This window comes from Chiloscyllium punctatum, chromosome 48 (assembly GCF_047496795.1).
Source record: "Chiloscyllium punctatum isolate Juve2018m chromosome 48, sChiPun1.3, whole genome shotgun sequence".
Classification (NCBI taxonomy): domain Eukaryota; kingdom Metazoa; phylum Chordata; class Chondrichthyes; order Orectolobiformes; family Hemiscylliidae; genus Chiloscyllium; species Chiloscyllium punctatum.
This window is the reverse complement of record NC_092786.1, coordinates 44,529,084-44,544,324: the sequence shown is the minus strand read 5'-3', so window position 1 is coordinate 44,544,324 and position 15,241 is coordinate 44,529,084. Positions and strand designations below refer to the sequence as shown.

The 15,241-nt window shown below is 38.2% G+C and overlaps 1 protein-coding gene across 4 annotated transcripts in view; it reads left to right on the top strand.

The window, feature by feature from the left end:
• The window catches only part of dmxl2 (Dmx-like 2), a 141,772-nt gene that overhangs the window by 86,516 nt on the left and 40,015 nt on the right, over positions 1 to 15,241 (top strand). For 3 of the 4 annotated variants that reach the window (XM_072565098.1, XM_072565097.1, XM_072565096.1), the window contains exons 22-30: positions 1,653 to 1,818; positions 2,236 to 2,500; positions 3,095 to 4,182; positions 8,575 to 8,766; positions 9,390 to 9,466; positions 9,690 to 9,817; positions 9,988 to 10,236; positions 12,250 to 12,422; positions 12,912 to 13,057. In XM_072565098.1, coding sequence (XP_072421199.1) covers positions 1,653 to 1,818; positions 2,236 to 2,500; positions 3,095 to 4,182; positions 8,575 to 8,766; positions 9,390 to 9,466; positions 9,690 to 9,817; positions 9,988 to 10,236; positions 12,250 to 12,422; positions 12,912 to 13,057 — 2,484 coding nt within the window. Of the gene's footprint in view, positions 1 to 1,652; positions 1,819 to 2,235; positions 2,501 to 3,094; positions 4,183 to 8,574; positions 8,767 to 9,389; positions 9,467 to 9,689; positions 9,818 to 9,987; positions 10,237 to 11,015; positions 11,139 to 12,249; positions 12,423 to 12,911; positions 13,058 to 15,241 lie in introns of all 4 variants that reach the window. The other variant, XM_072565099.1, reaches the window with a different exon arrangement.

Below are 15,241 nucleotides of genomic sequence, written 5' to 3'. Positions count from 1 at the left end.
CTCAGCCATGAGCCTGGAGCAGCTAGCCACGAGTTCCCACACTGCACTGTTGGAACAAGAGTCACCACCTTTTGGTGCCATCTTGCCTCCACCGACACCGCTGTCACTATGAGCCCTCAGTGGACTTGCACTGCAGCCACCACCGATGCCACTGGGTCCCACACCAGCCCAAACTCTATTCTGCTGCCAAGAGTCTGCTCTGGGCCCACCTTGCCAATACAGCTACCACCTTAGGCCATAGACAGAGGAGCAGAAGTTAGGTCATTCAGCCCATCCAGTCTGCTCCGCTATTCAATCATGTCTGCTAATTTTCTCAGCCCCCTTCTCCTGCATTCCAATGGCAAAGGGTTATGGGGAGAAAGCTGATTCCAGGGAAGGTGGGACTGACATATGAGGAGAGATTGACTGATTAGATTAGGATTGTTTTCGCTGGCATTTAGATGAATGAGGGGGGAATCTCATAGAGACTTATAAAATTCTCACAGGACCAGATAAGGTAGATGCCAGTTGTCCAGAACCAGGGGTTGCAGTCTGAGGATTCAGAGTAGACCATTTAGGAAAGAGGTGAGAAGACATCTCTTCACCCAAAGAGTGGTGAACCTGTGGAATTCATTACCACGGGAAGTAGCTGATGTTAAAACATTGAATATATTCATGAGGTAGCTAGATACAGCACTTAGGGTGAATGGGGTCAAAGGTTATGGGGAGAAAGCAGGATTAGGCTATTGAGTTGGACGGTCAGCCATAGTGGGGCACGCTCAAAAGGCTCAATGGTCTTCTCCTGCCCCTATCTTCTATGTTTCTGTGTCTGACACCAGCCCAAAGCCTGCCTTCACCGCAGCCTCCATGAGTCTGCACTGGATGCAGATGCCACACAAAACCAAAACTCCCTGCACCTCATCAATGCAGAAGCTGCTGGGCGCTTAAACGCATCTCTGATGCCTCTGCCACGAGTCTGCACTGGTCTCGCCTCGTGGCAGCCACAAGTCTGTTATGGACTCGCCCTGCCACCGCCATGACCGAGCTCTTCGCAAGAAGCAAGTAAAAGGAAGAAAAAGAACAAGAAAAGAGAATTAAGAAAAGAAAAGCAGATGAGCCCCAGGCTCAAGAGCCTTACTGAACTGCCATTTTGGATTTCCAAAAGTGCAGGCAGCTTAAGACAAAATAGCATAGGAATTTTAATTTACAGATATATCTTATTGATATAGCCTAGGATTGAATTTGACCATCTCAGGTAGTTGATAGCTCGAATTCATCTATGCTGAGCTAGCTGATTTTCAGTGCGTCAATAAAGATCTGGACTTCAGCCAGGAGATACAACTTTCCTACTTTTTATTCCATGAAACATTTTGATATTTTCTGTTGGTTTTTGCACAATATAACTTGTATATTGATATGATTTATGCATATAGAAAGCCACTTGCAGTACCATCTAAATGTGTTTTGAAAATATTCGTGCACATGTTAAAAGGTAGAGAATTGCAGGATTATTTAAATTTATCAATTCACAACTGAAATGCTTTGTTATGCATAACATTTGAAGAATGATGAGGAGCATACAAAGTAGATGTTCAGCTTTTTATTTCAAATGACTTGTGTTGGTATAACTTCATGTGTTCGAATTTAACAGAACTGTTGTGTATTTGTCTCAGATCTCAGCACGATCAAAAGATGACCGAGTTTTTCAAACACAATTTTAGTGAAGACAGATGGCGTAAAGCAGCTTTGAAAAATGCATTTGCTTTGCTGGGTAAACAGCGATTTGAACAGTCTGCAGCATTTTTCCTTTTGGCTGGTTCTTTAAAGGATGCTATTGAGGTAAGGTTGGTCGTCCTTGTTCAAATCATAATTGACTGACTTTCTTCATGGTAACATCTAGTCACAACAACAATTTGTTTTTAATAATATTTATCTGCTGTAACTGATAACCCTTTTTACTTAGAACTAAAGCTCTGAGGATTTCCCAGCTTAGTAACAATGTATTTGAGGTGCCAAGATTATTAAATTAATAAGTAACAACATTTACTTTTGTAGTGTCTTTTCAAGTTCTAATCTTTGTCTTTGTCTAAGGAGAAAATATGATTTATAACATTTTTAATATCAAAATTCCAAATGTTGCAATAAAACTATAGTACTTTTCCTGCAGAATCATTTGCCATTGTTTACTCTCACTTGTGCATGGTTTCCTGACTCCTAATCTTCACAAAGGCAGGACTTTTGCCCATGTCTTGACAGGTGTGTCTCGAAAAAATGGATGACATTCAATTGGCCATGGTTATTGCAAGATTGTATGAAGCTGACTATGAAACATCCTCTACCTGTAAATTTATTCTCTATGAAAAAGTTCTGGGCTGTAAAGCAGACGGATCTGAATTTGTGCCAAGCCAATTACATCCTGATCCATTTTTGCGAAGTATTGCATATTGGACTCTGAAGGATTACTCTAAGGCATTGGATACACTTCTGGAACAACCTATAAAGGGTAGTGACAAGCATCCAGGTATGAAGAATCAAGTGAAGAGTATACTACAGTCTCTTACCTGTCACTCAGCTAGCTTTGTACTCATGCTGCCACTGTCTCTTCTATTCCAGAGAATTTAATTTTGTTAAAGCCCCTATCTTGTTGCACTTTAGCTGCATTTTTTGGGTGATTTTATTTTCCTTTGTATCTAGATTTTAGTCCTTGAAATTGAGTCATGTAGCACCCTTTTTTCACATCCTAGATGGGTCTTATATCACTAAAATGGCAAGTGCCACCTCAGGCAATAGTCGAGGAAACCAATCCAAGACCATGTGCAAAAAGACAAACCTTTCTGGATGCCTAACCCCACAAAGTGTAACCTCTGTCTCGTGGGCTACTGCTGGCTAACACTATCACCCTAAAACCACTGATTGCTCATGTGAGATCCTTGTTAAACCCCTTCCCTCCTCAGCTTACTCACCTCCACTCTCCACCCAGAGCTTGATACATGATGTCACAAGGCTCAGACCTTGTGAATGGTTACCGCACAATCGGTTGCTTCAAAATTTCAAATGATTATGTCTAAACTTGTAACTCTAACTGCTGTAAATATGTTTTTCTGTTATGTTACAGGAGTCCTCATAAAATCTTGCAATCCTGTAGTATTCAGCTTTTACAATTATCTTCGTGCTCACCCTTTGTTGATGCGGAGACATTTTGCTTCACCTGAAGGATCTTTGGCTACTTTAGGACTTGTAACAGACAAAGGCAGTGAAGATGAAATCAACCTTATTGAGAGGAAATTATTTTTTTCCACAGCAAATGCCCACTTTAAAGTTGGCTGCCCTGTCTTAGCTCTTGAGGTACTGTCTAAGATACCAAAGATCTTGAAAAAATCAAAAATATCCTTCAAAAGTGAAAATGGCACATTGAGTACCAAAGGGCAAAATGGTGTTGATAATCATGGTGGAATCACTGGACGTACTGAGTGGACGCAGACTGTAGCAGATTCTTCTGGTCTGGATGGGGGAACCAGTAATACTGCTGCCTTTGATTGGAGTCAGCCAATAATGTCATTTGCTGAAGAACCACTAAAACTTGAATGGGATGATGAGAAAGATGATGAATTTGAAGAGGAGGATGCTGGTGGGCTGAATATGAAAGATGCAGAAATAAAGCACAGGGCTGACGATAAGAAAAAATGTATTCCTAAAGAGTCTCGGTCTCCTCCAAAAGAAGATTCCACTTCCTCTGACTCATGGGTTGATGTAATTGCAGAACAGTTAAAATTCAGAGCATGCTTGAAAATCCTAATGACTGAACTTAGGACATTGGCTACAGGATATGAAGTAGATGGAGGGAAGCTCCGATTTCAACTGTACAACTGGTTAGAAAAAGAGATTTGTGCAATGCATCAAATCTGCAATTATAAAACTGAAACTAAAGACTCTGTCATTGACATTGATACAAAGATCAGTAGCTCACTTGACCAGGAGGATATAACTGAAAACACAGAAGGAGCTTCATATGAAAGGCATCAGATCGATCGGCGGAGGCTGCAAGCAAAGCAAGAACATGCAGAAAGACGGAAATGGTGGCTGCGGAAAAATCAAGCCCTGCTTCGAGTTTTTCTAAGCTATTGCAGTTTGCATGGAGCTCAAGGTGGTGGCTTAGCTTCAGTCAGAATGGAACTTATCTTTCTATTACAAGAATCACAGCAGGTATAAGACTCTAGAAGTGGTCAGTAAATGAAGCAGAGTGAAATACCACCATATGGCTTTAATTGTGAGAATCCAGAAGTCCTACATTTCAATGTTTTCAATTAAGTAACATATTTTGCTTCATGTTTCCTTATATATACTGGTTAAAAGTGTATTTTTGTTTTTCACATTTTTCTTTTTGCTGTTGTACTGTGTCTCCCACCCCCATAAAGAAAAATGAATAGACTGATTTCAATGGTCTCCACTCGCTGGAAGAAGGCAGTAGCATAAATTGCAACACTGAATTTGCTTCCTTGTTACCACTCCCAATCTACCCACTTTTATTACTGACCAATTATGAAAATTGGCAGCCATATCAGTTGCTTGTTTCAAGTGGGAGCATTCTTGCGACATGCAAAGTAGGATCTTACTACCACATAAATCCAGCCTTCGGGAAAATTGCAACAAATGTCTCACTGTTACTACTTTTGGGTTTTTTGACATTGATACTGATCTCCAACCATGAAAATTCAGCCAGTTGAGTCTGATTTTCACCTTGGTCACACACTAGAGAGACATCGGAGTCTAGTATGTCCCTGGTCCTAGAAAGTGTGTGATCATCCTCCTTAAAGGATTTTGAAGAAGCTATTAGAATACACACCCCTTTCCCTACCCTTCCTCAGAATCGGGATGCTGCCTGTAAGTGCTAATGTAGCACTAACAGCTCACCTATCGTATGCAAATTAATCCAATTTTTTCTGCTGCTCCTGAAGTCTTTCCAGGGTGAAAATCAGACCCACTGGGCTGAATTGTCATATTATGGATTGCAACCCTGATCTTGGTCTCTATTCTAAGGCTGAACCTGAAAGTAATCGCAGCAAGCTGTTAATCATGATTCTTCAGTAGGTAATCAATGAAGAAGTTACCTCTGAGAGCTTCATTCAATTAAGTAAGTTGTGCATACCAGGAAAATGGGAAGCCAAATGGAAGGCCTCACTGTGACATCTGGCTGGTAGCCCTTCCAGGAGAGGTGGGGTACCACATAACATTATGATTCAGCTGATGCCAATCTCAATAAGTCAAATTCCAGAATGAAACCTGACTTGACAGAGCATAAGTTTTATTTTGTATTTATCTTTGCAATTTGGTTACCACAGTGGTCAGCCTCTGAACAGATTCACACTTCAAACTTGTTTCCCATTATTGAAAGTATACCAACACACAAGAGAAGAAAAAAATTGGAAAGATCATAAACATCACAAAGAAAGACAATCCTTTTCCCTAGCAATATCCTTTACTGACACTCAACCCTATTAATGCATCAGTGCTACCTTCATTTATACATTTATTACTCAACTGTCAAGGCCACGAGTAATTCGTTTCAGTGATCTCCTACGCATTCACCAAAGGTGCTTCTCTCCATCTCTCCTTAAGGCACACAGAGGTCAATGATGAAAAGTCAGTGAGTTAGCCTGCAAAAGGGAAAAACAACTTTTTTTTTCAAGCTCTAATAGCTCAGACACAGCCAAAACTAAATTGTCCTTCTACTGCTATGAACTTTTGCTGTTTTTGAACTGAGCCTGCTTGTGGCCCATGGCCTTGCTTTCTGTATGGTGTAAAAACAGATCTCTTAAACACATCAGTAATCATCACATAAGGTAGCTTGTCTGGTCATTTAGTTTATGTCCGATGTTTGGTTGGAAATACTGTTTTGAACTTGCTGTTTAAAATTACTTTCTGACCTTTTCAAAAAGGAAGTCTTCTTCGCAGAACTAAAAAACAAAATCCCATTTATCTCTAGTTTAGGATAATAATTATAGATTGTAGACCCTCATCGCATTAAGAAAAAAATGAATGTGCCTTCAAATTAAGGTGCACTGTACAGCATTAGGACAAATTAAAAATCTCACATGACCACAACTGCATGCTATGAATGAGGTTGTTGAATCCCATTGCTGAGTGATTAATTAGTAGCGTTAATGTCCCCTCCCAGCTCTCATCGCCTCCAAGGAAAACCCTGATGATGTATGAAAGTGAGGCTTTAATTGGGCTAAGTATTTACCTATCACAGACTGGTAGCTGGTGATCCTGTTTCTGGCAAAACCTGGTACTCTTATTTCAGAATTTGCTGCTGACCATTCCACATATCTGCCGCCTTGGCGCTTGTAAGATTCAACACATTGTCTATCCAATGGTATGCATCTGTAACCTGACAATGTCTCTTTATAAAGACTTGGAGGTGTCACTGTTGGACTGGAGTGGACAACAGTTAAAAATCACACAACACTAGGTTCTTGTCCAACAGGTTTATTTGAAAGCTTCCAAAATAACCTGTTGCATTATAACCTGGTGTTGTATGATTTTTAAAAATCTTTTTAAAGAATAAGTATCCGTTGATGTAGAAGGTAATGCCAGTAATCCACATCATTTACTATTATGATGTCATATCATTCTTTGAGTCCAGCATTGCATCCTGCAGAAGTTTTGTGCTATTATACAATCTCTAGAAGGTCAGCTTACCATCTTTATCCCTACTATAATCTGCTATTAAAATATTTTGGCTCAGATAGCATTAATTATTCCACCACTCCAGCCAACAGTTTCATTTTTAGATTTAGCTGGGGGCCTGTAATTTTAAAAATGCAAGAGAAGCACACCATTCAGGATCAGAAACCTGACTGGCCAGTCACTGGGATAAGTATGTAACAACCATAAGACTAGAACAGTGATGAATTGCCTAGTTGTGAGGCTCACTGACATGCATCGGAATACAAAATCCTAAATGTTGCATAGGACAGATATCTGAAAATAGTAATTTTCTGCATTAAATGTCATCACTATTCCTTCCATAAAGTTCAACTAAACCAGCTTTCTCCTATGTTCCAAATATAACTTTTAAATGCTATAAATTTTCTGTTGGATTTTATTTCTCCCATATTATTTTGTCTCCGGTCATCTTGCAGTGGAGGGATATGGGCCGGGTGCTGGTAGGTGGGATTAGTTTGGCTTGCGATATCTAATCGACATCGACTAGTTGGACCGAAGGGTCTGTTTCCATGCTATACATTTCTATAACTCTATGACGCAAGTTCATGGATTCATCAGCACATATGGGTTTTATCCTATGATATCCACTGATTTACAGACTGCATCCTTGACTAGCAGGCAATGTACAGAATAAGCTGCTTCCTTCTGCTTGATCCAAAAATTGTAATTTAGGTTATAGTTGATTACCTTAAAATGTAAGTTCAGACAGACCATGCCAGTGTTCATGGTTACCTGCAACCCATGTGTTACCATTCTGTGCTGAACCAAAACCAATATCTTTAAGAGCACCTCAAGTCAGTAAAGTTTTATAGTTTGCAATGAAGGTTTGTTAATAACGTCTCTCCTCTTGGAGATTTTTTAGCCTAAAGATTTTAAGACAACCTTCAAATAAGCAAGATAATTTTGATTAGATCAGATTTAGATTACTTACAGTGTGGAAACAGGCCCTTCGGCCCAACAAGTCCACACCGCCCCGCCGAAGCGTAACCCACCCATACCCCTACATCTACATTTACCCCTTACCTAACACTATGGGCAATTTAGCATGGCCAATTCACCTGACCTGCACATCTTTGGAGTGTGGGAGGAAACCGGAGCACCCGGAGGAAACCCACGCAGACACGGGGAGAACGTGCAAACTCCACACAGTCAGTCGCCTGAGGTGGGAATTGAACCCGGGTCTCCGGCGCTGCGAGGCAGCAGTGCTAACCACTGTGCCACCGTGCCGCCCACAATTTTCTTGCACATGACAGCAGGAGCTGGGAATAAATTCAAATTAGATTTATCTTTATCAGCTGCTGCTTTTTCACTTAATCCTTAAAATGTTATGAGTACAATTAGCTACTTATACTTGCATACTTTTCTTAAAGAAAAGCCTCTAATAGAATTGATGAATATTGACTATAACTGCTATTTAAGTTGACATATTCGTGGTTCTCCGCATTCAATTGTCATTACTTTAAGTTGCCATGTATGAGGTTAATTGATTTTGGCCTTCACAAGGAGAGGAAAATAAATGTGAAATGTGATCCCAAGACACTAATAATAGACTTGAAATACAACGTGATAAATATGGATTTGTTACTTGATTGCCTTGAGAAAATTGGGGCTAGTCATAGACCAATCTTGAGGGCTATTTTTCAATTTATTCTTTTGGACCAGTCAGTTTTCTTTTGATATATGGACTTTTACAACAAGTTTGGGATTGACAAGGTAGATTATTAGTAAAGAATTTGTCGTTCTCCATTTGTGTTTTCGTTAACATGGGCAGGTTGCCCACTTTATATCACTAGAAATCTTGTATTGACTGTGTTAACTCATTATAAGCTTATATGATTGTTCAGTATTGATTTTACTTTCTGACAGGAAACTACCATGAAACAGCTTCAGTCTCCACTTCCTTTACCAACCACTTTGCCCCTTCTCTCTGCAAGCATTGCTTCAACCAAAACTGTGATAGCCAACCCTGTCATGCATTTGAGTAACCATATCCATGACATTCTGTACACCGTGGTCCAGATGAGTTTTCCACCTCTTCCAGGTCTTAAGGATGAAAAGGTAACAATTTTATTAAGGCTTGCTGTTTTTCAAAATGTTAATAGCATTGGTTGCAGTTACACATTTACTATGAAACTCATCTTTAGGTGAATAAACACCTGTCAGTGGGCTTCATATTCTGCTTTAGAGGAGAAGATATTTTTCACAAGGTTCAAGATAACATGTCAACCATAGAGCTTTACAATCAAACCAACTCTCAGTGAAAAATTAATAAGCAGTATCTGAGCCAGATTGGTCTATCGTACTTTAGGGCATAGTTGCTAACTATCCAACTGGTTTGGCTGATTAGTAGGCATGAGAAAGTTACCTTGTGACTACTAACTAACATTCTTCATATTTGGCTCCAGTTAATGTGTAAAACAGAAATATTTCCTAAATATGTAGGTTGTTCTTGTCTATAAACAATGGACAGATGGATACAGTTTTAATTGGTTAACTCTGTGCATGCTTGAGGGTCATTAATCTCTGGCTTTTCCAATGTGTGCCTAAATTCATGATTAAGCATTTAGTAATTCAAGAAATTTCCTCTGTGCTGATAAAGCAATATAGGCCATAGTTATATTCATGTGAAGTATTTCTACCAGCTATCCTTTGACTACTTAATGTACTGTATTCCATATTAGGTTTTCATTCTGCATACTTTGGCTGCTTCACTCTCGGCTTGTATTTACCAGTCTTTGTGTGACAGTCACAGCTACAGGTAAATTTATTCATTATACTGATGTTCATCAAACTATTTAGTTTTGCTTTAAGACATCCTCACAATGTAAAATAATCCTTGAGATTCAGTTGTCTGTCAGGCTATTCTAGATCAAAATGTTTCTATAACCTCACTTTACATGACTGATGTCCCATTGGTCTCAATAAATAATTATTTTATCAAAACTTGAAATGACTTCTTTAAAAATTATTCTTTTTCACAGTCAAACAGCTACAAACCTGTTTACAGGAATGGTTTATCAGGGACTTCTGTTAGGTGAAAGACGTAGATTGCGGACTGAAAGCATTGAAGAACATGTAACTCCTAACTCTTCACCTTCACATTGGCCTGGTAAGGTAGAAAAAATATGTTGCAAGATGGTAAAAACTTATTGAATAACAAGCTGGTACTCTACATTCTTTGTAATTCTGTGTACGAGCTGGATAGCACCTGCTCAAATAGTCTACAAAAATGCTTTCTTCTGACTTGATTAGTTAAAATACACCATTTATTTCTTACAGGTGTTTCATCACTCATTAATCTTCTTGGAACAGCTCAGGAAGATGATCAACCCAAATTAAGTGTGTTGCTTTGTGAGGCAGTGATTGGTGTTTACTTAAGCCTTTTGATCCATGGTCTTGCTACTCAAGATAGCAAAGAACTCTTTCGATTAGTTGCTCATCCACTAAATAATCGAACTTGGGCTGCAGTATTTGGGGGAGGTGCAAAAACGATAGTAAAACCCAAAAAACGGCCAGAACTTACACCAGGTACATTAATTTATTATATAACACCAGTAACAGCAACTTGATTTTATACAGTGTATTTAACATCACATGGTAGAAGTTTAAAACTTTCTTCCATATAAGCTACATGATGATAAATCAAGTGTTAATTTTAAAACTGAGATTGATGTGGTTCTCCCTAAATTGTTTGTATTTGGTTGTGACACCACATTTATATTTGCATTCATCATCTTCAGCATACTGTGCATTCCATACATGCACTCTTAGTGTGACTGGGGAATCCTGAATGTTACTACTTTATAAATTATGCTTTTTATCATATCTAGTTTGTGGCATTACTATTGATGCTTCTGAATGTTTTTTTTTCAGTCTTGTTTGAGATTATTTTTCCCACATCTGATTTATAACCTCAAAACTTCATTTTGACTGATGAAATTATTTTGAGCAGTAGTCTGCAAGTCATATATCACTTAAGTGATGGTGAGGTTCAAATTCTTTTCCCCAGCGTGAAGATACCTGCAATCAAGTAGTAATAAACTCTTGAACTCTCAATGGTAGGCTGTATTTATTGATTTAGATAACCATTAACAGTGTTGAGGTTCTCCCTTTAAAGGATACAATAGATTTTAGTTTTATTCATTTCAAAATTATTGGATATATTTGTAAATTAAGAGCAATAAAATTCAGTTACCAAGTACTGAATATAAAGCCCTAAAGTAATGGAGCAGAATTATTTTTTTCAGCACCAAGATTTCAGAATTGAATGGTACGTATTTTAAATTAAAAACTAATTTGTGGTACAGGTGAACCATATATTTCAGCTGTACCAAATTTGGGACAACATACTGACTTGAAGACAGGACCAGTAGCTGTGCCTGTCTCTTCCAGCTGTGAGACTGGTACACAGCACACCACAGGACTGGATGGTGAGTGGTAATGTTGGTTGCTGTGGAGTGTAGTGTGCTTTTCTTGGGTTGGAACTTGTCCCTTCCTTGGAGTAACTTTCTTCTTCCTTTTTCTGTTCCCAAAAATACTATAGATCTGTAAATAAATCTACATTTCAGAAAAATTGTAATATGTTTAAACTTCTCTAAAGCTGTTACCCAATCAAAAAGATGCATTTTATTATAACATCTAATCCCTTTATGTATAGGTATCACTTTGTAATTAACAAAATGTGATTTAAAATAGCATGATTTGGAGTGTAGTGGAAGGCTGACATAATTGAGAGATTCAATAGTGTCTGAAATAGCAGCACTGTAATGAATGAACAAAATTATCTAACTTGCTGTTTTTACTGTATAGGGTATGCAATTTTGCTGTGATCTGTAAACTAAAATTCACTGGGTGAATTTTGATACAACATCCATTTGGCAGAAAACTGGCTGGATTGAGTCAAACACAGATTTGACAGCCCAAATAAATTTATCTTAAAGTGCAACTATGATGTATTCTGATTTTGACTGGAAATTTTGATAAAACCTTTTCAAAGTTTTTTGTTAGTTGAAGGTAACTTTGTGACTGTGCTCAGATGTCAGCAAAATAAATGAATTTCCGGAGCATTTGGGGTCGAAGTTTTAATCTGCAAAATAACTTTTAATTTATCTTCCACTGATTATCAGCTTTTGTATCAACTTATTAATATATGTCCTCTTTTCACACCTGAACAAATATTTGTGTGGAATCATTGCTAACTTTCCATGCTTGTCGTTTGAAAATAAATGGATAGTTCAGGATTAATCTTAAGTACATTCTGTCTTTATTGTATTTGAAAGAAACCAAATTAATAATTAGTACAATCTGGACCTTTTGTGTTATCTTTGAGAATGATTCTTATCAACTTTTAATAATTCCTGTTGACTGTCTGGTAAAGAGCTTGAAGTCCACTTTTATTTATTTTTGGACTATTAATCTAAGGATCTTAAGGTAATAATGTTAAATTAAGATGTTTGAGTTTACGTCAACCATTATGACCAATGTAGGCAACTACACTGCCAAAGGTTTCATTCAGTATATCTGTCTCATTGCTTTGAACAGTTCCTCCAGAGGACATTGACCGATATCGACGGAGATTTAATATGAAGATGTTGGTTCCTGGTAGGCCTGTAAAGGAAACTTCAACCCCACCACCAGTACCAGCAGAGAGACCATCATACAAAGAAAAGTTTATTCCACCTGAGCTCAGTATGTGGGATTATTTTGTCGCCAAAGTGAGTGCAATATATCTTTAAAAGTATTTGTGAAAATTTATTAGTCCATTAATATTTTGATTCACTTTATTATATCGTGAAAACTTGATTCAGTCTTCATATATTCAAGTTAAGTCTACGTAGCATCTAGGAGATACTGAATGATGAAGGGTCCTGCCCAAAACGTTGAATCTCCTGACCTTCAGATGCCGCCTGACCTCCTGTACTTTTTCTAGGTCTACATTGCATTTCACTCCCCAGGTGCTGTGCTGTGCTGTGGGCAGTTACCTACATTATGTCAAAAAAAGCATTATCCAAATAAAACTGTCCTGAAATGCCTCTGACAAATTCTATACCGAAAATGGCTGCAGGATAGGATGGAAAAGAGTTTATTGAATGCTTGACTTTCCTGTTAAATTCAATAATATTGCAAAATATGTTACTAATTACTATATAGTTTCAAGTTTTTTCAACTAGTTCTATTTTAATCATTTATGTTTGTACTTTAAGCCATTCTTGCCTCCATCTGAGAGTGGGTTTATGTATGACTCAGATGAAAGTATCCCTAGTGGTGATGATGATGATGATGATGATGAAGATGATGCTTTTATTTCTGACACTCAGCTACAAGAGCATTCAGATCCTAACTCTTACAGGTTAGTTAAAAGGATCCTTGTTGCAGTAGCAGCTACCTTATGTGCATTTAAATTTACCTTTAATAAACCAATAGACAAGTCATTTGCAGGTTTGTTAATGTGTCTAATACAGTGCTTACAGAATACTCATATTGCATAGAATTGGAAGGGTATAATTCAGTTTTATGGGGAATAAAATGGAGGGGGAAATCCTTTCATTCTGAAATTTCCCCCTTTCAATACAAGTGAATGTTTTAACCAGATTCCAGCAACATCATTGACTTGTGACTTTCAATAGATAAGTTCCCTATTTCCTGGATCTCTCAATTGCTGGTGATTAGGGTTTAAGCAGTGAAGGGAATAGCATTGATAGGGCTAGAAAGGAGGTTCTACAGAAAGAATTTTAACAGTTAAGAACCAAATTAGAAAGCAGATCCTCCAAGGTAATAATCTCTGGGAGGGGTGAAGTGGGAGTGCTGTAGAGAAGATATGTAGGCTTTCAAAGCACAAAGATATGGCAGTATTGCAAGGTATGTAGTCAGGTAAGGACCACTGGAATGGAACAGAGTGAACAAACATTAAAATGAGCAGTACATGGGATCAAACGGGGAAAATATTGTAAAAAGGCTAAATTAATGGTTCTTTATTTAAATGTATTTAGTACTGTGGACAAAATAAATGAATTAACTGCACACATAAAGGTTAATGGCTATTATCTTTTAGTCATTATGAAGCCAAGGTTCTGAAGACATCAAAGCTGGGAACTAAATATTCAGGGATGCATGACTTTTCAAAAGAACAGTTGGAAGAAAAGGTTATGGACTAGTTTTGTTTGTGTAAGGTGGAATAAGTACAATGTCAAAAAATGATCTTAGATTAGAAGACATAGAATCTATATGAATAGAGGTGAAAAAAAACAAGCTGAAAAAGACAATATTTGGAGTAGTCTATAGGACCTTTACCAGTAGCTAAACTGTAAGACAGAGAATAATTCAGGAGATAATGAGGACGTGTGAAAGAGGCAGTACATTAAATCATAGGTGACCTTAATATTCATATAGATTGGGAAAAACATATTTGCAGAGGTAGCCATGAGTAGGAATGAAAAGAATATATTTGGGACAGCTTCCTAGAACAATATGCTGTGGATCCAACCAGAGATCAGTCTATTTTAGATCTAGTATTGTATATTGAGGCAGGTTTAAGAAATGAGCTCAAAGTAAAAGATCCCCTTGGAAACAATGACCCTAAAATGGTAGAATTTACCATTCAATTTGAAAGAGAAACTTGAGTCAGAACAACTGTGCTAAACTCTTTAAAAAGTGTAGTTGCAAATGAATGAGGGTAAAGTTGGCTGGAATGGACTGAGAGAGGAGTTTAGCAGAAAAGATGGTTGACAGACATAGCAGACAATCTTCATCTTTGTCATGACAATGTTACAGAGTGTGAACAGTAGAGATGTTGGGCTGCATTTTCCCATTTTCAGGGAACTTCATGGTGGAAGACCCTTCATGACTTACAGCAATCTTTCCTACATGGTATTCCATTCCTTTACATTTACGCATTCAGCCTGTTAGGTACCTTTGTATAGTCATATGGCAAGAGGGGTAATATTCCCCTCCTTGTATACAAGCCCACTGGCATCATATTTAAAGCTTAGCTGCACACCACTTCAGATGCTACGAGCCAGGAATTGCTTCATGATCTGTCTTCTTGGGAAGTGAAAGTGTCTGAGAAAAGGAAGCTTTCCACATAGTGGCCTAGACATCCTGGTGGACGGGGTGGTCGAGACGAGGGCCATCCTCTGCCCAGTGGACCACTGGAGGAGGCCAAGTACCAATTGTAACCATTCTGGACACAGACGTAGCTACTGTCACGGTCAGACAGAATGCACAATAGTGCAGTAAAAGGTTGATGATCTACACTCCACAAAGGTAAATTTGACCATCTCTTTGTTATCTCAGACTCTAACTCTGCTGTTGCACACAAACCTCATCAGTGCTCATGGGCTACAAGCCTTGTTAAGTAGCATCACCACTCAACAACTGTCATCACCCCATCCTCCTCAACTACTAATACTTCCTGCTTTCTGGCTATAAAGCTGTACAATTCAGAGATTGGTAACCATCAAGTAGGCATGTATATGAGCACTAAGAAATGCAGCAAACTGCCATAAAATGCATCCTATATGGGTGCATCAAAGTG